General features: G+C 36.0%; 1 protein-coding gene across 3 annotated transcripts in view; it reads left to right on the top strand.

Annotated features, from left to right (window-relative positions):
• ITFG1 (integrin alpha FG-GAP repeat containing 1) overlaps positions 1 to 22,354 on the top strand; it is an 88,172-nt gene that overhangs the window by 60,289 nt on the left and 5,529 nt on the right. For 2 of the 3 annotated variants that reach the window (XM_055818881.1, XM_055818880.1), the window contains 6 exons: positions 79 to 187; positions 4,049 to 4,092; positions 6,399 to 6,477; positions 19,403 to 19,527; positions 20,408 to 20,490; positions 22,081 to 22,198. In XM_055818881.1, the coding sequence (XP_055674856.1) occupies positions 79 to 187; positions 4,049 to 4,092; positions 6,399 to 6,477; positions 19,403 to 19,527; positions 20,408 to 20,490; positions 22,081 to 22,198 (558 nt within the window). Of the gene's footprint in view, positions 1 to 78; positions 188 to 4,048; positions 4,093 to 6,398; positions 6,478 to 19,402; positions 19,528 to 20,407; positions 20,491 to 22,080; positions 22,199 to 22,354 lie in introns of those variants that run through there. The other variant, XM_055818882.1, reaches the window with a different exon arrangement.

Raw genomic sequence — 22,354 nt, 5'->3', positions numbered from 1 at the left:
AGGGAATTTGTTTCCTAAATTTAGATCTTATCTAGACTAAATCAGCATTCTAACATAAACTTTATTTTTCCCCTCTAGGGAATCTTGGATATCATTGTGCTAAGCAAAGGCTACTCCAACAAGGACTTTGCTATCCATACATTAAAAAATAACTTTGAAGCAGATGCCTATTTTGTTAAAGTTATTGGTAAGTTAATCACTGTATAATCAAGTGAAAATGGAGAAAAATGTGAATATTTGAGCCTCTGTATATGAAAACATGATGGCAACGCTCTGTGTATAGAAAGGACAAATCACAGCATGGAAAATATTAGGGACTGCAGAAATCTCTTGTTACAAAATCTGAGCTTGGAGAAGTTGGTTTTGTTTCATTTCAAAGGGGTTTTTCTAGTTTTTATTTTAGTGTACTTACTAAAAATCAAAGTAATTTTGCCCACTATTTTCAGCACATCACCTCTTTTTAATATCAATGTTAACCCAAATAACTTCTAAATAAGTGTTCATCTCTTGAGTGTGTAATTATTTTTTTTTACAAGAATGCATATCTTATTTCACTCATTAACTAGAGGCAGGCTAAATCTTTCTTTTCATTCTGGACCTTTCCTTCTGCATCCCAGCAAAATTCTACAGAATACTAGGTCTTTAAAAACTAATTTCTCTGGCTTCTGAAGGAAACACAAGAATTAACCAAGTATCTAATAATACAGTCTGCAGGGAAAAAGCACATGGAAACAAGTTATTCAGCCTGAAAGAGAAGTGTAAGAAAGATGCATGTCTTCAATCCATAATGATGCGTGACAATGGGGGAAGCGTGTTCTGTGTGTCCATGCAGGATACGACATAAAGTAACAGGCTACCAACAGTAAATAGTAAGAATAATTTCCTAAATGATGGGTCATGAAGTACTAACATAAATTCCTGGAGAAACTGCAGAGTTACCAACATTAGAGGACCTGAGCACTAGATGGAAGAAATTCTGTTGTATATTTAATTTTTTTTGAAGGAAAGGGTTGGAAGAGCTGAACAAACTTATGAGGCCCCTTCTGTGAATCTTTTGTGCAGTACCTTCACTTATCTCCTCATATAACATAATGCTGTTAGTATAAAAATTACATGAGATCTACACATATCTATCATTCAACTTAAGTATTTTTTTTAAACTGTGTGATTCTATTTAAAATTTGGAGGAAGATTAGCTTGTAAGTCATTAATCTGAGGAAAAATGTAATTATGCTTGCACATGTAAATATGTATGCCATAGTGAGATGGAAAGGAACCACAAGAAATTACAGCAATATTGACTTGAAGGAACATGCTTTGTTTGTCTACGACTGCATTTTTATTTTGCCTATTTGCTGAAACCCAGGCAAGAAACAATAGCCAATTGCACTTATTTTCATCTGTGCCTTGAGGTGCTTGCAGTATTTTCTTTCCAGCCAGGACTTCTGCCTTTTTTGCTGTACCTCTGTCATATCAAGCCTACTTTACTGGAGCTCTTTTCTGTGTCATCTGGAAATGGTGCAGAACCTAGTGCAAAATGGGCTAGCTTCATTTCAGTGACGATTGGCATGGTGTGTATTTTGCTTATGCTGCATGATCAGTTCTGAGAGGCAGTTTGTTTCCGTGTGTGAGTCTGTCTGGTGTTTTCAGCCTAAAAGCACCACACAGCACAAAACATCTTGCTGTAAAAGCACAAAACGGCAGTGAACATGGCAAGGGTGTGTGAATTATTTAGAGGCTTGGTTTGAAAGGGTAGAGTTAGGTTATGACATTTTGTAATTGAGAGTAATTAGGTTTTGAAATTGCACACCCTACCATCGTCTTCAACTGCAAAGGTGTTGGACCTTGAGCTCATTGCTTGTCGGTCTTCCTTGATTTTTTTGAGAAAGAGGGAAAAATTGAGGCTGTACGTGAGCTTATGAGGACAAAGCTAAACAGGAACAACTAGAGGTTCACCTTCAAAAATTGTATTTGCCTTCATGTTATTTAAATGCATCTAATGCTTCTAAAGCACACATTCCGCACACCATAAGATAAACAGAACTGCAGCTACCACTGGGGGCTGATGCATATATTACCTTCTCCTTAGCTTGAGCTTTATTCTCATAATAATGCCCTATAACGATTTGTCATTTTGATGGAAGCCTTCTTTTAAATAATACTGTATATAGGTAGTGCAATTCATACAAGCAGGCAGAAAATCCTACTGAAAAATCTTCCATTTCACAAAGCCATATTAGAGTTGTAATTGTGTGATATTTTTATGGAGAAAGGAGTAATTTGCAACATGCTTTTTGATTCACTCTGTGTAAATCTATCTCAAAAATTGGAGCAAATCTTTTTTAGCACCCTTTTAGGGTGTGAGTATTTTTGCACAGAAACCTCAGGAAATGGGAATTAACGAGTGGTCTAAAAATATTTTTATTGAGATACAGGGGAGAGTATTTCTAACAAAGCATGCTTTATACGAGTTAATCATAATCAATAAATGCGTTGTGTTCACTTATTTAGCATATGGACAATGAAAACAGTTTTGCTTATTATAGCTGATGTATGTCAGACATACTTAGTGAGATTATTTGTTCCAGTAGTGAAACTGAACAGCAAACAGCAGTGTACTATTTCGCATTAAAATGGGAAGCGTTGGTTGTACTTGCATACACACACAAAATAAACTTCGAGCTTAAAAAGTCTATTTGTAGATCTATTTGCAAATACATACAGTCTTCAAATTCTGCTTTGCCACACCTTCATCTTACCTGTCCAGATGCATTTTTTGGTTTGTATAAAAATACTAGATTTTTCTGTATTTGGAAATTTCAACATTTTGAAATTGCAAGCAAAGAATGGTAACTTGGGAGTCATGACAGTTGTTAATATTCACATACACAACTTTTGAAACATTCTTTAACTAGAACAGTACTGTTTCTGACTCCAGTAGGAAATGATTTCTGATCAGTCTATTACATTATGAACATCTTATGGGCACCTTTTAGTATTTTGCTATCCCCAAACACTTTGTACCCTAAATTCTATGGAACCTTGAAGTAAGCAGAAAATGCTTTAAAAAAAACTCCTGGTGGTTAGGGTGACCTGTCCTCAAATCTGGTGCAAATCTTAATTTTCGCTATTTGCCACACTTGCTTTGGGATGCCATAATTCATGGAGAAGTTACAGTTTTACTCAGCCTGGATACTGCCTGGTCTGTATTCTCTTCCCTGCTCATAGCCATTTACTGGGCTGCTGCTCAACCTAACCGTTGTTGTCTGAAGTCCAAATTTTGCATCAGAATGACACCTTGGATTAGTGTGTGTATGTGTATGATGGTGTTTGTTTTGAAGGCATTTTAGTACTGATGTTCTAATAATGTGATGGGGTGATCTAGGTTACAGAACAGACAGCTTTCATTGTCATTTAGTTGATTATAAATAAGGGTTTAACGGCTATTTCTGTAATTTAACTGATTATTTGAAACTAAAAAGTTTTATATAAGTAATTGAACATAAGGCTTTAGATATTAAGTAGCATTATACACATCCATTTATAATACTTTTTAATTCACAGAATAGGTAATGAGATTTTTTTTAGTTACAGCTTTTGTAAATTGTTTTAAATGAAGCTGTAAGACTATCCAATATATAGAAGGAAAAGTCTTCACCTTTTTACCTGTTAAAACAGTAAAGCTGAATCTCTGCCAATATTTTTAAGTGGTTAGAAACGAAGAATAATGACTAAACTGTACACTCCACAATTAACAAAATGTTTTAATTCGGTATATTTTTAACTGGCAAATCTCTCCTTTTGAAGCTGATCAGCTGTGAGGTATGAAAAAACAGTGACTAGCTGATTAATTTCTGTGAAGAAGTATGCTTCAAACACATTAGGGATTTTTTTTATACATTAACATGCCATATAGAAGACATTTATTTTCTTTATGTATTTTAATGGATACCTGACACTGTTACTATACTTGAAGAGATTTCAGAGGTAGTGCTTGTAAGATGGCTTGTTCACATAAACGCTACAAACTCACTTTTTGTTTTTGCAGTTCTCAGCGGCCTCTGTTCTAATGACTGTCCTCGGAAAGTAACGGTAAGTATAATGTAACTTTGTGTTACTATTTAGCTTCAAATAAGCTGAAGTTTAATTATACCAAAAACTTTCCACATATTAAGACAGTTATTGACTGGAAGAATGTGTAATCCAAATCGTGACTGGGCAAGTTTTGCATATTTGAGACCCATACCTTTTGCCAGCTGCCCGCTCGGAGATTAAAGCAATTGACTAACTCTGCAGTGGGCTTCGTTACCGAGCATCATGGGGTCTGGAATATACCAGATAGGAGAAAAAACTTACAAACTACAGCTGGATGCCCAAACTGTGTAGTGTGCCAAGACTTGTTCTGTGCAGTCAGAAAAGCCAGTCAAAAGTAATTATGGGACATATTCAGCCATGTAGCCACTTCTGGACTAAAATACAGTAAGTGGGTACAATCATAGAATGGTTTGGGTTGGAAGGGACCTTAAAGACCATTTGGTTCCAGCCCCCCTGCCATGGGCAGGGACACCTTCCACTAGACCAGGTTGCTCAAAGCCCCATCCAGCCTGGCCTTGGACACTGCCAGGGATGGGGCATCCACAGCTGCTCTGGGCAACCTCTTCCAGTGCCTCACCACCATCACAGTAAAGAATTTCTTCCTCATATCTAATGTAAATCTACCCTCTTATAGTTTAAAACCATTTCCCCTTGTCCTATCACTACAGGCCCTACTAAAGTCTGTCCCCATCTTTCTTATAAGCCCCCGTTAGGTACTGGCAGGCTGCTGTAAGGTCTCCTCGGAGCCTTTTCTTCTGCAGGCTGAACAACCCCAACTCTCTCAGCCTCTCAACAATGAAGGAAATATACTTGGTTCTGACGATTCTACAGATAGCTACAGTACATGTGCTGTTTTCTATTTAAATTATTTTAATCATCTCCAGATACACTGCAACTCATCCACCAAACTTTCAATTAACAAATTCTTTAGCAGTGTTCACAGTGGAAGTTGGCCTAAAAGAGGAACTTAGACGAATCCGTGCTAGCGTTAGCATTTTAGTTCTGCAAAAACATTAGATTTCATTTTGACTTGAAAATACAAAAAATGCTTCAAATTAAAAGGTTTTTCTTCAAGCCTATTTTAAGACATAGAGTTTAATTTCTGAAATAAAATAATAAAGGGATTTGATAGTTTTATTAGCTTAATTGCAAAACTGAAGGGAAGGTTTAAAAAACAAGTCTTCACAACAGTGTTGGTGAGCATTTCAGTATCAAGATCATTGAAACACTATTGCTTACACTGTAATAGAAGTTCTCTGTTAGAAAGTAAGATTGGGCCAGTTACCTGGCACAAAAAAAAAAGAAGAAACCAACAGATTTTCACCTTACTTGCTCATCTTTCATAGTTCTGCATTAACATCACCCTTGTGGTCTCCCTACTCTTCATTGTAATCAATTATTATTTCTCAGGCTTTGATCCTGTCTCTCATCATTTTCACTTATTGCTGTGGTTTAGAACTTACTATTTTTTGAGGCATGGTGTGAAACATGTCATCATCTCTTCTTTCAGTGTTCTTTCTGTAACTCATTTGAAAGATTTTTACTGGATTTGATGCCCTAATACCAGCTTGAATTCAACATTAAAAAAAAAAAAAAGGGAAACTGTCTTTAAAATCTCTTCTTCCAGTTGTCCCTTACCCACCACAGCAGATAACTGTTCCTTTCTTACTTAGGTGCAGTTGTTATGGTTCATCTCTCAGTAATCCACAATTTCCTTTGATATTTCAATTTATTTTCTAATTTAATTTAATTTTTCTCCATAACTGTACTTTGATGTTTAAATACGTTTTCTCCCTCAAGATAAGTCGCTTAAAATAGATATTGGTACTCAACAACTAACTGTTCAGTCACTTTCATGAATTAAATAAAACACTGCTAAGTAATGATAACAAAATTTTGAATTTGTGTAGTGTTTTTTAATTCAGAAAGACCATCAAGATAGTGCATTCTCTCAGACAATATCAGATGAGTTCTGCTTTCTCAGAACATGCAGTTATTTCTTTGAATTTTTAGGGTCGTTTTTTTTCTTTTACTTGTCCAAGGAAACAGTAAACCTTTTGCCAGAAGACTAAATAGTATTGTTTTCTTCATGAAAAAGTAAATGTTGCTTAGCAAAGTGATTAGCCTTATTTTGAAAATTTAATTTCCACATAATGCTATGATCAAAACAGTTGCAAGATTTTGAAATTATCCATATCAAAAGGAAATCATTAATCTAGGAACATTTTTTTGTTGCTTTACTGTTTTATTACTATAGCTTTGTCTGTTCCTAAAATTTTGCCTTCTTTCCCCCCACCTTGTAGCCTTTTGGTGTTAATCAGCCTGGTCCTTACATCATGTACACTACTGTAGATGCAAATGGATACCTGAAAAATGGGTCAGGTAAGATAACCTCATAATGAGAGTACATATGGCATGGTCTGTCTGTATATACTTCTCAGTAACCTAAGAGCTGGAAAGAAGTTTCCGAGTGAAATGGGTCAGTTTTGAGTAGTGTCTTCAGTTACAAGGCAAAAAAACCCTAATCCCTTTTTTTCTTTACAGATTGCGTATTTATTACAAACATTGCAACTGCATTATTTTTTCTTCTGTTCCGTGCAAATCGGGTTTGACCAGTTAGCTGTGTCTTGCCCAATCTGAAAAATCATTGGCTATAGTATCATCAGTTTGTAAAATAGCGTAAACTTCTAATGATTTGCTTTTTCTACCAGTTCCTTAGCAATTATACATTAAGAAACAACAGTGGCCTTGAAATACCCAAGTAGAATCTTGTAGCTACATGGAAAAGTATCAACGTAACATTCAGTAAACAAAGAATATATTTTTCTGGAGTTGTTGGCTGTGGCAGGCTAACAGGCATCTATAAAATCATCAGTAACATGAGGAAGATAGAGAATGGCTGCATCCTTTCACATAATAAAAGAACTACAAGATGTCAAAGAATCATTAGGTAACAGGGTCAAAATAAATGGAAAGAAGCAGGGCTTCATGCAGCTTGTAGCTTAACTAGAAGTTTAATCACGTGAGATGTTGCAAATGCTACAGTTCACATGAGTCCAAAAACAAAGGAGTCAAAAAAGGAATAATCCATTAGGCCATGGTCCAAGCAGTGCCTAGTGTTAGAATATCCTGGGGTTTATAGGTGACTGTACTAAGTGTTCTGTTAGTCTAACTTATGCCTGTTACTTATAACCATAATGGACTCACCTCTTGCTTAGGCAAAAAAATGCAAAACTTGCAAGCCAAAACATGATAGGAGTATGTATGTCTGTAAGTTGCACCATTCTGGCTTCTTCCCAATGGTGCCAGTCATCTGCATCTGTCACTCAAGTCTTATTTCAAATTAAACTCAGATTTTTTAAAAAAAAATTCCCTATAATTCACTGGGGAAATGGTATTCTGCGTAACACTGATTTAAATAATAGCAATAATTTAGGGGAGAAAATGCTGACATGTTAAGATCCTAAATCAGTGATAATGCTCTTACCTTAAAGACTGTGCTCAGGACTGTTAATTCCACTCTGGAAAAAAAAATACAAAGAAGATACCCTGAAATACAAGCCAGATAGCTGCAAAAACATATCCTGATGTTCTCTACCACTTCTGTATTTATACATGCTTAAATATGGGTTTGGAAGCTCAAAAGTATTCACGTACATTTTAATCAAACCAATAATTAATGCTAACATGAAAATGTAGAATATTTTTTCTAACTGTTGCACAAATTCATTTTAACAAACTAATTGTCCTGCAGTTGTGCATTCAGCATCATCGCTCTGAAGGTGTTCTTCATAAGCTAAACTTAAAAAGAGCTTACATACTTAGTTAGGAACACTTAAAACCCCATGATGAGTTTAGAGATTTTTAGTTACACTACACTCTGTTACTATCTGACCCATGCCCTTAGGCAGCCACTTCTGTTAGGGTGACAACTGGCATATCTCATTATTGTCATTTACCAAGATGAAGGCTTGCAAACTTTGTCAGTACCAAGTCACGCTACAGCCTATCTTGTTAACCATATCAGAAAATACTGATAAAGGCCTATGCAGGATCTTCCTCCTTATTTCTCAAAAGCCTGGGTTCCTGTGAATGGGAAACTTACTTCAGTATGCTGTCTTTTTGGTTATTTGTGGTCCCTAATAACTTTTGAATCCACTAGTTTACTTAAGCCAATTTTAACTGGAGCATACGTGCCTCAATTAAAACTCTACCCGTTCTGTAAAAAACGGCAGTTTGGTAGAAGACAAAATTCCCCATGAGGAAAAGACTTTAGTTGGAGATTGACAGGTATTTGCTCTGGTTTTGCCCTTGGGCTGCCCATATGGTCATAACGCATGCAGTTGCAATTAGCCATAGCCTGAAATACTCTCGCCCAAGCCGTAACGAAGGAGCATAGCAGAAAAAAAGCTTAGTGTACTGTAGAGGGTTTATGGGGAAATAGAAGATAAGGCTAAATGGTGTTGCAGGTTCCATACAGGAGGTAGGGCTGCCTGCAAAGACGTGCAGGCTTCATATTTGTACAAATATAGACATCCTTAGTTTCACTGTTTCTATTGCGCTTTTGAAAGCATTTTGTCCCAGGACAGGTTTGTAGGTATCCCTGCGGTGTTACCCATATTACTTGAACCCCCATTAGAGTGCCTTTTCTGTTCTGTTCTTCTCAATGACCAGGTATCTCGGGTTTGTCCTCTTTTTGCTTCCATGTTGCATATTGGCTTTAGAATTGAGTTTCTGATAGGATACCAGTAAACCATACACTTCAATACTTCAAGCAATTTTGTTGTACCTGTTCCTTTTTTAAAAGATAGAGGAGTACCTGGTTTTCAAAACAACAGAGGTATAAACCATTTGGAATTTACTTCATATCTTGGTAAAGAGTAAAATCTTTTACTTTCACAAATTTGCGTAAAAGAGATTGAAGTTAACTAATCGCTCCTTGTGCTGTTAACTGAAGTACCTGCAGTTGGTCACTGCCCCCCGTACTCTTTGGGGCTGTCTTGGAATATGGACCTTCTGATCGAGCTTCTTCCTGAGAGCTGCTGTCAGCTACTGGAAACTGCTATGATTTCTGTATTACAGAATCTTTTTCTAGCTTGCCTCTAGAAGTTAGTTGAGTGTATTCATTGGGTGAACGTGCATCTAAATGAAGAAATCGGTGGGGTTTAAGTAGTGTAATGTATTTATTCCTTCAGGCTTACTAGGACTTAATGCAGGCCTGCCTAAATATAAACTAAATGAAAACACAGCATCATAGTTCCTTTGGCCATGTGAATTGTGAATTATGCATAGATAGCTATACACAATCTTATGATTGGAGAAGTAACAAAACAGACAGTTTGTCTAAAAAAAACAACAGGAAAACCATCAAACTGACCCTTTTTTTCTACTTTAGGATAAAGTGCTATAAGATGCTGTAAATCAAAAAAACAGCATAACCTTTGCTTAGATCTAATTATACTCACTTAGATTCAACGTTCATGTTGTCAGTTTTTAACTCTTGCTGCTTGTTTGTAATTAACACAATCTCAGACTTAGAAATCTGACGTTTTAAGGGAACTCATACAATACGCTTAAAAAAATCATGCCTAATAGCTAATAGAATCTATATTATTAGATTCTTAAATATTTTAAATTCTGGATATAATAAATAGTAACTGTAGAGGACTGAAACTTGGCATATCTGAATGATGTATGACATGCTGCTTTTTAAAATAAATTTGATTTTTATAAATTGACATGATTTTAATCAGAAGATGACAAAATAATGGGTTCGTGGGATCTCAAGTGCAGAATATCTATTTAAAGATTAATTCACAGCAGTATAAACTGATTCAAAACCCCGCTTTGAGGAAACACAAGTTTAGATGGGTTTGTTTTGTTAATGTTTGACCATTTGGCACTTACTACTTAAGGAAGCTTAAAAAATAACCCAGTGGCAAAATAAAGGTCTTGTTCCAACTACGGACAGCTGTGTAAAGGAAGAATGCACATAGCTTACAAATTCCTTACATCTGTGGGGAATAAAGCTAGCTTAAAATTTGGACCTATGTAATGTATAATTTCTTAATTTTTTTTTTCTGGTTCTGTCTTCCAAGAACAAAACCAAATACATTCTTCTTAAACATTGTCTTTAGGGTTTAGTGAGTTTGGTTGTTTGTGGGGGAGGGAGCAGTGCTTTTAGAAATGCAGTGGTTTACAGTTTGCTCTAGGAAACGGCTATCAAATATGATTTAATACGGGTATAGTACCATTCATCTTCACTGCTACCATATTTACAATAATAAAAACCTAACAGACTCAAATCATGATGAATTTCCTTTTCTGTTTTGGCATTATGAAATAATGGTAATGAATTTCAAGTGCATTTATGACCCTAGCAGTATTGCTACAGGGAAATTTCTAATACTGTCTTTGATAAGTTTCATGAATGTAGTATGTTAATAGATTTTTTTTTGAGTCGGTATAATTCCTGCAAGAACTTTTCAAAGTCATGTTTTCAGAAGTTATTATATTAAGTTTGTAGCCAGACTTTATTCTTTTATGAGTCCTACTCATAAACTTTGGTGAATGTTTGAACTACTTTAAAACTAATTTTCATCAAGTTATTTGCATTGCTTATATAATATCATGGAACAATCCATATCTAAAGCTTTTAATTGTATGAAAGAAATTATGGGATAATCTGATAGCTTGTAATTATATTTTTAAAATAATTCATCTCTTTCACAAGAAGTAATACGGCTAACATAGTTGTTTTTCTAATTAAAACAATGATCACCATTCCTTCCCCACCTCCCACCCCATCAGCTGATGCTATTTGTTGTCTCAACCACTAGTCTTAGCGGTCTTAGTTTTACCTGGACCACTGAAACCAAATTATCTAGTCACCTTAAGTTACCCTTCCAGTCCTGGGCTAAAGTAGATCCTACAGTACTCAAATGTCCACCATTCTGCTTCTGTTCTTCCTGATTCTCAGGTCTTTAGTTCTGAATTATGCTGTCTTTCATGTATGCAATATTCATGCAAAGAGTAAAATAAAAAAGCCCATATGGCTGCCCTTATCTAATTAATTTTAAGGTTCTTTGATCTGCCAAGCCTTAACTACAGGAAATTTGCATAATTACGAGGGGTTTTCTGAAATGTTGTTAGAATTGTACTCTCTTCTATTAATAATCCTGTATGTTGTTAAAAGATAGCAGAAACATTCTGTGCTTTTACTTCACGTTCACATTGCTCAATTCACTTCTAATCTTACAACAAGAAGTACTGTTAAATTAGCTGCAAGGAATAACAATTGCCAAAGAGAGCATTAGAATTGAGAACTGCTGGGTAATAAGGAATTTTATGCTGAGATCAGGTCGAGGTGTAAATCTAGGAGAAGTATGTAAACTCAAATTGAAGTCATGCTTCCCAATCTGTTTCCTTTGATCTGCCTTTTCCATTCCCCACTTCTTTTGGAGTTATTTTTAAGGAGACCCCACAGTTAAGTAGGAGTGTCAACCAGGATTTTCAGCTCGACATCTGCATTTCCAGGGCTTTTTTGGCTTCTAATAAATTACTGATATTATTTTGGCATGGTGTTTTTCAGCTGAATCCTGCGAGCAACAATGCATAGCATAAACTAGAGTATAATAACTAGGGTATAATATCTAAAGTTGAGCACAGAGTAATTCAAAGCTGTTCTTTGGGTGGAGGGGTATGCATAAAATGAATTTAGTAAAGCTAACCAAATGCAAGCTTTTGGGCTGTGTTGGGGGGTTTTTTATTTAGTTTTTTTAAAATGTCAGCAGCCTAAAAACAAATCGTTGGTTATGAAATAGCTCTACTAATTCTCTTTGTTTTTGAATAGAATTTCGCTTAATGACTGGTGCCAGTTAGGTTACTGCAGGTGGCATCTATATGGTTCTATTTGTTAACCTTGGCTAAAATGCTGGCGTTTGATTTTTGCAAGCTGAAGGGGGTCCCAATAATGACCCTTTGTGTTTTCTTGAGAAGGCTACCTACTTGATGTTTGGTTTCATTTATTTTATTGCTAATAACACACGCTGATATTTTTTTTAAGAATTAATGTCCTTGTGGACCCAGAACAACATAAATATGATCAGATACTTTAAAGTTAATAGGCAGCAGCTGTTAATTTACTGACTTTTTTTCAGAAACTGCACAAGGACAGTTTCATATTGTAGCACCAGCACAAGGCAGGCATTATAGATTTGTTACTGCAGTGTTGCCTGGTCAAGGACTGAATGAGTCAGATGGCTGGGGACTCCTGTAGAGGCTTCATACTATGAACATCAGGCTGCCTTTAACCATCAGCATCTTTTTACCCTGTTTTTCCTTCTGATACCCCTTCCCCTTTCACCACAACTCAATTTTTCTGTCTTCCTGCTTGCTTTTTCCATCTTCTGTGTAACATTGGAACCCTCAAATACCTTTTCTTTCTCTCCTTTATAGGAATTCCTGGCCCTGAAGTCTGCCTGTCTGCAGACAGGCAGATAGAAGGATAAGACTATGCATTGCCATAACCACAGGCGGTACTGGCTGACTCCTTAGTGTGTTGTCTAGCCAGGCAGCTGAGGCAAAAATGCTCACAGCTCCCTCTTGCCATTTTTGTGATAAGGACACCTATGGGAGTGGAGGGCCTGTTATCCTGTGCCATGTGTGGCATACCCAAAATATTTTTAATATATATTTTTTGATACACCACCTGTCTTAGATGCACCAGATGAACCCAGGCCCAACCTGGCTGGAGTTTCAGGTTGATATATAGTTCCATGTTTTCACTTCTACTTAAAATGGAAGAATATCTTCTGCATTTCAGCCTGTTCTACAGACAACTTAATTTTCACTCTTAAATAAAAATATGCTGATCGACTTAAAGTTTGAAATAAATGGGGTCAGAGTTGCAGTTAGTGTCTACCAAAAACATTAATCCTGTGGGCCAGGAACAGCAGAGCAATAAATGTTTAAGGTTTACTCAAAGATCAATATCCATATGTAGGCACAGGATTGTCGTATCAATAGGTTCATTGACTTGCTCATATGGATCAAGTCATAATTCATTTAAGCATATGTATGACTGAAGCTATATGGACTGATAGCCTTTGCAATTCTCATTTCAGAGCTCTTTCATTTAGCTGGTTTTGCTTTGTTTTGTTTTAAACCTTCATGGCAGAATGGCCTTTCACATGCTGTTAAGTCATGCCCTTCTGGATTTTTCAAATCTGCTTACTCTTCCCTGTTGTTGCATTGAGTTCTCATGCTGTTTAACTAAATTGGATTGTGAGGTGAACACATTATAGTAATGAATTTAAACGCAAATATTGCAATATGTGCTAGACTAAAGCAAAATAAGCCTAATTTCAGTAGCCATTTGACATTGCAGGATCCATTACGTAGAATTCCACTGCACAGAAAGAAGAGTGTTTTCCTGGAACAAGCTGGAATAATTTAATAACTGAATAGCTGGATTCTGTTAAGAGGGATTTTCTGGTTGCTATAGGTGGGAATACCATGCTAGTATGTTTTTCTATGTATCTCTCTTTTGTTTAGAAAACTTATTTGAACTTGTAATGTTGCATGCAATATTACCAAACTTCACGTATTGAGGCATTACAAATTAGACAACTTTCCCCTGTGCAAAGGGCTTGAATTTCAGCAATATAATTTCATTGCTTGTTTGTTTTTTAAAACAGTTTCTAGTTTTACTTGTATAATTCTATGGTGTAAAGTTATTCTTAATGAAAACACATGTTCTCTTATGAATGCATCAGATTTGGAGTTTGGGCTTTCAGAAGAAGTATCACAAGTGTCAGCAGCACTGCAAGTAATAGGTATCCAAGTTGTAAGTGTGCACTTTCAATCCACTTCTCCAGTTATTTCTGGAACTCCAGAAAAATGTATTGCAGAAAAAGCTGAGAGGTGAAGTTGTGTGCTGCATTAATCTAGAATTTCCTATTGTGTGGGCTAATGATAAAAGGCAAACAACTAAGTCAGAAGAGGGAGACATCCTCAGCCCTTAGAAAGCTGAAACATTGTATAATGTGAAGCAGAAAAGGAGCTCTTTTCTCCACTACACTTTTTTTTCCAACGAGTGACCTACAAATCCAAAGGCAGTAACAAGGGAACTTATTAAGGGAATAAAGTAAAGCTTTCAACTAAAGCCAAGGAAATCAAATTCTCCAACTTTCTAAAAATCTTTCAAGTTTGGATTTGTTGGGGTTTTGGTTTTTTTCTGAAAGGTGCTTTTTAAATTCTTATGCATATTACACAAGTGTTTAATTACTACCAGCTGTATTTTCCCTTTCTTTTGTAGTAAGTCATTCTGACATATTCTCAAACAAAATAAGGAGCTGCCAGCTTCAAGATGGGGACACACTTTGGTGTGCCGTATAGCACAACACTGATAATTGCTGTAAAGTAAATATCACTAGTATTTCAACTGTGCAGTTTGTGATACACGTTCACTGCGAAATTTTACCTAACTCTTGAATTGGCTTTGTCTTACTCCAGCTGTTGCATGCATGTTGTTCACAGCTGTGCAGCAATTCATGCAACTGCTGCGTGTAGTTTTTTGTAATAATTTTCAGTTTTTCTAGGATGCATAGGTGCATCTAATCTATAAAAAAGCACTCATTCATGTGTTGACCTCAGTATTAAGTAGATGCCGGTACAGAAGAATATAGATGCAAGTCTAAGACTAGAGGCTGCAACTCAGATCCTGTGTTTTACAGAAGGAACTTGGGTTTTTTTACCAGAAAAGCTGCCTACATTGTCAATGGGGACAAAGAATGTATGTCTAAAAGCAACTCCTTGATACACTTTCTAACTTTGTTAGATGTTGGGGGTTTTTTGACAGGTTGATTCACACTTCACAAATATCTTCAGTTACTATTTTGGTGAATGTATTAAAGCTTCTGATAAATGCATCATTTTGCAAATTAGGGAAAATCAGCAACTGGAAGAAATAATGACATAACATTTTTATTCATGAAAATGCATCTGTTTAGTCCTCTAATATATTGAATTTGGTGTGGGCTTTTGAAAGCCTAAATATTATTACTGTATTTTCCTTTAATCTGAATGGCTTTAAATGCAAATTATAATTTGTCAAGAAAAGTGTAATTAAAAAAATTCAAAGAATGGCGCTTCAGGAGACCACAAGTTTGAAATTGGAGTTTCTATTAGTCTTTTAGCTCTGTGTAGTGCTCTTGTGTGTTCTGCTCTATCACTCCACAAAATAAGCTTATTTAAACTGACTGAACAATATCAGTATTGTGAATCTGTTTATGTAGATTCAACTAGACTGTTCATAAATCCAGTATCACACTTTATCAGTTCTGTTTAAAGAAATAGTAGAAAGTATTGCTTCTACATGTAAATGCAGTCACCTTCCCTTCATATAGTTAAATTGGCTTCATTTAAGCGCTTGGGGTGCCTGAAATAAGCTGTTGAGGACATTACAATTTAACCCAGGTCAGAGTGGGTTTCTCTTAAGCTTTCAGCAAGTTTACATCAGTTTAATGAAAACAGAAGGGAAATGCATTAATTCAGATATAAAAGAACAAGTACTGTATGTGTCATAGATGACACATCATTCTGTTATTCAAACAATACTTTATAAAGGTTAATGATATATATTGTTTCAAATTTTATATGCCAGACTTCAAAAATAAGGAGATTGATGCAGAGATGTTCAGAATGATTTCTGAATATCAAACTGCAAAATTTTGTGAGGTTTTGCTGCCCAACATCATCAGCTATTTCTTAAAAATTTGCTCTCTGACAGGCTGAAATCACTAAAAACCATGTCTTAAAATATTGAGGTTTTTTACTCTGCCCAAGGTTTTTGAAGTGATAAACTTAGTGGCTTATGATTTTAAACAAAAAAATAAACACCAAACCTACCAGTACCATAGTCCATGATATCTGGGTGCATCCAAAAAACTTCTTTGCAACAAGAAGCATAAGAAAAAGACATAGTGTTGAATAGCCTTTAAAATAGTATTAAAAAGTAATAATGTAGAGCATGGATAGGAGAATGTTTTTTAATTCTTGTTTATAGTAACAGTTCTACTGATGAAGCTAAATGAACTGCGAAGCAACAACCACTTTCTCCATCTTGCTTGCATAGACTTCCAAAAGCTTGAAGAGCAATCTTAGTCTAAGACATAAATCCCACCTTTCGTCTTGAAGATGGAATGGTATTTTCAAATCTCCTTGGAACAATTAGAAAACTGTTTACAATAGTTTTAAACAGGACAAATAGCTAGAGTTGCTATTTGAATTAAATTTGAAATATTTTCAGAAGAAAATTAATTACCAGTGACTGAGAACTTCAAATACGACAATAAACTCTTGACAGTACTCTCTGTAATTTCTCTTTTTATTTTTAATCTTTGTTCAGGGGTTTTGTGTTTCTCAGATGAACGCTTGTCATTCTTAATTACTTGTTTGCAATTCTAAGTGGATCATCTGAGTAACCATCAAGCAGAATTTATGATATAGGGGTGGTAAAGCAAGAAATAGTCTCAAAGATCTCAGATTTATAGTCAGCTTGAAAGTAAAACAGAATCTTCTATATGCTATTGTCCTGCTTAGCTAGTATCTCCCAATTTTAAAGACAAACAAAAGGCTATGTGCACATTTTCTGCCTGCTATGTAGAAGAAAACATTTCTTCCTGACCTTTGCAGATGATCTACTTACATCCTGAAGCATAAGATTTCATGTTCCTTATCTTTTAGTAGTCACAAGAACCAGTGATAGTAGCTATGAAATTATTCAATGCTTTTAAGAATTCTAGCTGCAATATCTGACTCTCTAACCTCTTTAAGGCTGACTGCACACAGTGTATGACATTTTCTTTTATTTCCTTTAATTTAGTTGACATTCATTTCACTTGTATGATGAAAGAAAAAAGGAAGATCTCAGTTGCAGTCATCTCATAATCCTAAATATTTCACTCAAAAGTAATTCTAAAAGCGTTTCAATGTTAAATGTTACAGCAGTACCTTGTTCTTTGGGGAAAAGTCCTTCAGCATTAGTGAACCAAAGTTGAAGCATTATGTTATACCACGATCAAGTAATGCATACCTTGTTTGTTTTTGTAACTTAAGTCAAATTTAATAAACCTACCTTTGCTTCTTGCTGCTTTTATTTTGGTAACCAGTGCTTTCGTATATTATGTGCTTACCCTAGTTTAAGAATTACTCAAATTTTAGATGTGGAAGTTGAGCAATTTAGCCAAGATCATGTAAGGGAAGTCAGTGACAGCGGGGACAGACTCAGGACTCAAGTCCTACACTGTTACTTCGATTTATTGGAAAAATCCCCATTCTTAAAGAGAAAAGCTGCTAGGCTAATGATTTCTGCCACAGATTCCATCATGTAGGAATTCACCTAATGATGTACTCACTACACCTTGCCCTCACAACAAAGAGCTGAAAGTACAAATCCTGTTTAAATACTTCCACATCTACTTGCTTGTTATGTGGTTCTGCAGGGGGGAAAATTAAAATATGCCTAATCTTGAGGAAGGCTGTTAATGTTTCTTTTGGCAACAGCATTTTAGCTTAATAAAAAGGTAACTGCATCAAGCTGATTTTTCAGATCTCATCTAAGTGTATTTAGTTGACATTTATCTTGCCTTTTTAAATAAAATTATCACAGCTCTAAAACTGCAATAATACACAATATTTACCTCATGATTAACATGCCTGTTTGAAAACATGCCTGACAGCATATGGCAAGCTTCTTCCTAAAAACCTTGTGGAGGGTGGGGAGGTTCAGAAAAATAGAACCATGAAGTAATCGTTGCATTGAATAGGGGTTCAAAATTATTGTCATCCAGTATACAAACTAGTTTGTCCCACACAAGAGGATACAAAAGCTGAAGAGCTGCTTCAGAATGTGTGGTGTCATTATCTTGGTTGTCCCTTGGTGTCAGTGCCACCATATAGCAGCAAATGCATGCTTGCACTTACCAGGCTGTCTCCAGGAGCCGAGAGTGAAAAATGGGAGTTTGTTTCTGTTTTTTTCTTGAAGGAATGTTTGACTTTGCCAAAGAAGTTGTGGTAGTTGTTTTTGGGAGTTCTGCCACACACACCCCCACACATACCTGGCTTTGTTTGCTGCAACTGTGCAAGACGCAGTGCAACTGGTATGGCCAACAGCCAGCTGTCTGAAGCAAAATACTAATTTTCAGAATCAAGCCTTGGAAGAAAGTGTGGAGAGGTAGAAAGGAGTTGGCTGTAAATCCATTACAAAATGTGAACTCATGTTCATTCATGTTCTGTTATGTTTTGCCACTTAATTTATAATCTCCAGTCTCAGGCATAATCTGTCAGGTGTCAAAGCACAGAAAAATCTGACGTTTAAAAAATACTGACGATATCATATCTTTGTGAAAAACTGCTTCTATTGATCGCATAAACCTACTTGTGGTTATCAAGTATCCCTCAAATTCATTTCTATTAATCTGGTGAAGGGCATGCTGATATCATTCCAGCTATGTAACCAGATCACTTACTAAGAGGCTTTCAAGAGATTGAGCAAAGAATCTACACAGGATCTGAATCAGTTTGCCAGAAATTGAAAGATGACATGATTTTTATTTAAATGGAATAATGGGATACTTTGGAAATGGGATGTTAGTGAACCTGTTGATAGCTGCAACATTTGTCTGTTTCCCTGCTGCCTTGTCAGGAAACAAAGAATGTCATTTTTGCCCTACAGTCTCTCTTTTAATTATTTATAATTACATGCTTTCACAAAGGCCTCACTTGGAAACACTGTAAGCCTGTTTTCATTAAATCAATTTATTATTTACGAATTTGTTCATGAGAATTTACTAATTTTGTGACACAACAAAAACCAGTAGTTACTGATTAACCATAATCAGAATTAAAGTGAGCCTTCACATGTTGAGCCCTGAGCTTGTAAATCAACAGGGCAAAAGACTTGGCACTACTGACATCGAAATGAATGTCGATAGCTGATTTCTTCTCAACTTGTAACAAATAGTAGCAATTCAGTTTAATGTAGAAATTGCATTCAAAAGACTCATCCAGAAATCTAAAGCATTTAAGCTATTCTCCAAGTGAGTGCCCCCAAGTAATTTGGAAATGTGAGATTGAGCCTTTAAGATCAAATAATCATGTGGTTGGTTCAAAATTTTTAAACATCTTTATTACTGACTGAAACGTGTATTTGTGTAGAAAGTTGGTGGTTTGGGGATTGGGGTTTTGTTTGGGGTTTTTTTTCCCCAAAATACCTACTTGGGCTTCTTTTGTAATTTTATTTCAGCTGGACAGCTTAGCCAGTCAGCACATTTTGCTCTCCAGTTGCCATACAACGTGCTAGGCTTGGGACGTAGTGCTAATTTCCTCGACCATTTGTATGTTGGCATTCCTCGTCCTTTAGGAGAAAAGGTTAGTTGAGATTTAAGATTGTCAACCTAATATTTATGGTGTTACTTTTCCTAATAGAGCTTGGATGGAAATGCTGCTAGAGACACGGGGTTTTTTTTCTTTTCCCAAAAGCAAGAATATCAAAGTAGTAAGTTTGAATACAGAAAAGTTTGCCAAAAAGAACCTTGTATGCCTGTTTTTGGGGAGAGTGTATAAACTCTGAAGCTAACACTAAGACCAGAAGACAACTGAAGTTGTCTATGAACGTTAGCACAGATATATAGTGCTTGTTTATATGGTAAACATGAATCAGATCTGAGGGTCCAATTATTATGGTCTCAGCTCTAAGACTTCCCTGGGGTTGGTCTGGCCAGCCTGTAAATTCACATAATCCTTTCCACCTCAGTGATAAAACCATGATCGATAGGATAGGAGGGAGAGATTACTGGTGTTACCTTATCTTCAGATGAAACATAAAAGTAAGGTCCTGACCATTTTCAGTCTTTAAAGATCTTATGGCACTACTTTTAAAAGTGAGGTATTCAAATTTGCGTACTGACGAAATTCTGATTTGGATAATTCTTTTGCCTGTCTCCTTTGTAGAGTTGATTCTTTTCTTCTTTCCCTACTACATTGTTGCATCGTGCTTTTCAAGCAGATGCTGTGTTGCATGTCAGCAGTAGTTATTTTGCCTTTTACTTGGGGGCGGGAGGGGGTTAAGGCACTTTGGAGCTTTCAGAACAAAAGGTTTATACAAGTTTAAGGGAATAATCACTTATATTTAAAATTTTTAAAAAGCAACTTCTTTTGTTTCTCTTTTTGTGTATTTCAACAGAGAATTTCTTTGCTTTTAAGTGTGTTGGTTTGTTAGGAATTGACATAGCCTTTGTTTTTCTTTCAGTCCATAAGAAAACAAGAATGGACAGCTATCATACCAAACTCCCAGCTTATAGTCATCCCCTATCCTCATAATGTTCCTCGAAGGTAACTTCATCATTTTGCTTTGCACTTCACAAAATTACATTAACACAGAGTTTAAATTAGGCCTTATGTGTAGGTTTTAAAATAGTCACTTGTATAAATTTAAGACCAATGGCAGGGGGTCAGTTCTATAGACATAGTTGCCTCTGTGACTAGGGAGAATACTTCTCAAGTATTTACACAGACTCTTAGATAGTGTCCATAAAAAATCAGAATTAATACCAGTTCACACAAACAATCAAAATGTATTAGCAGCTCAGCTCCTGTAAGTAATAACATATTTGCTAGATTTACCATCGTTCTTTTTGACAAATTGCAAGTATGGTAATCATTGAAACAAGCGTTTTTGTTTGGCCAAACATGCAATTTCTGTCTAGTTGCGTATAAGAGCTTTTGTTCACCCCTTCTGAATGCAGTATCTGTTGCCAAAGGTATGAATGTTTTTCTTGAAGTAAAGGTGAATGGGTTGGTTATACAAGAGCTTGAACACTGAATTCACTTCGCAATTAAAATGTTTATCCCGGAAAGAGAGCACATTTCTCTCTTTGCTGTTAGAGAAAACATCAGTCACATATTCCAGCTGCTTTTTGCCGCTTGATCTACTAGTGAGGTCAGTTGCATTTATCATGCAGAAATGATTCTGACATCAGTTTCAGCAGTTAATTTTACTATAGGACAAATAACAGTTGAGAAATTATGTGCCACTTGAGTTGCTAATTAACAGCCACAGGAATAATATCTGCCAGATGAAGAAAATTTAGTTAGTCTTGAGGTATTTAAAGTTGTTATGCAAAAATTTTTATGTTGTCTTAACTATTTTTGATTTCCTATAAAGTAAGTTTATAGACACTGTAGAATAGCAGAGGATAGAATCTCCCCAGAAGAAATCAGATTTCATAATAAACACTTCTTAAACGTATAATTTTTTTAACATAGGAACAGGATAGGAAGCCTGTAGTACAAAAAGGGTGTTAACTGAGCCTCAGAACCCCACAACATTTGAGGAATGTCTTCCAGAAGTCCTTGAAGTAGTTAATTTTGTTGCTGTCCAGCATTCTTCTGCCATAATCAGCTGGTTATGTTGCCTATGACTGCAGTTGTCCCTGGGTAAACTTCAGGCTGGGGTGCCTAACCAACCAGCTGGACCCCATGAGCCTGTCCGAGAGGAGCTTCTCATGTGGACCAAGTAATCTTATCTTACAAGCTTATTTCACCCTGCTTCTCCATCTCCCCAAGCCCCAGGCAGTTTTGTGAAAGCTTTTCTTATGCATTTTACTTTGTCCTGGGCAGGGGCAGGAGATAAATCTCCTCACGAGAAAAAAGTCAGTCCCTGAAGATATCCACAGCGTTCCTGGAAAGGTGAACAGAAACTGAATTTAGACGTGGTGTTACCTGAAAATAATTACATTAAGCCATATATTTCCAGGTAAACGCCATTAAGCTTCAGTCTCTCAGTATAGCCACTACTTTCTGTAGACCAAGTTGTTACCTGTCTTACACTAGCAGGTTCTTTTCATCTTTATAAGTTAAATCTGTTTTCTGCTTCCTAATGAAGGGTATTAATGTTCCCTTGGATTGTCTTCTTTTGTCTAGCTGGAGTGCAAAGCTGTATCTGACCCCAAGTAACATTGTGCTGCTAACAGCTATAGCCTTAATTGGTGTCTGCGTTTTCATCTTGGCAATAATTGGCATATTACACTGGCAAGAAAAGGTAAGCTTATTAAATTGATTTTTTTCTATATTTTCTATACTGTTCCTAATATTTTAAGAGTCTTGTACACTGGAGTTTTTTTCTACAGTATAATTTCTGGTACAGACTGCACTAATTCCCAAAAGATGTTTATTATTAATTCAGTATTTACTGCAA

This window comes from Falco peregrinus, chromosome 14 (genome assembly GCF_023634155.1).
Source record: "Falco peregrinus isolate bFalPer1 chromosome 14, bFalPer1.pri, whole genome shotgun sequence".
In the NCBI taxonomy this organism is placed as follows: Eukaryota; Metazoa; Chordata; class Aves; order Falconiformes; family Falconidae; genus Falco; species Falco peregrinus.
This window is presented reverse-complemented; position numbering and strand designations above follow the sequence as displayed.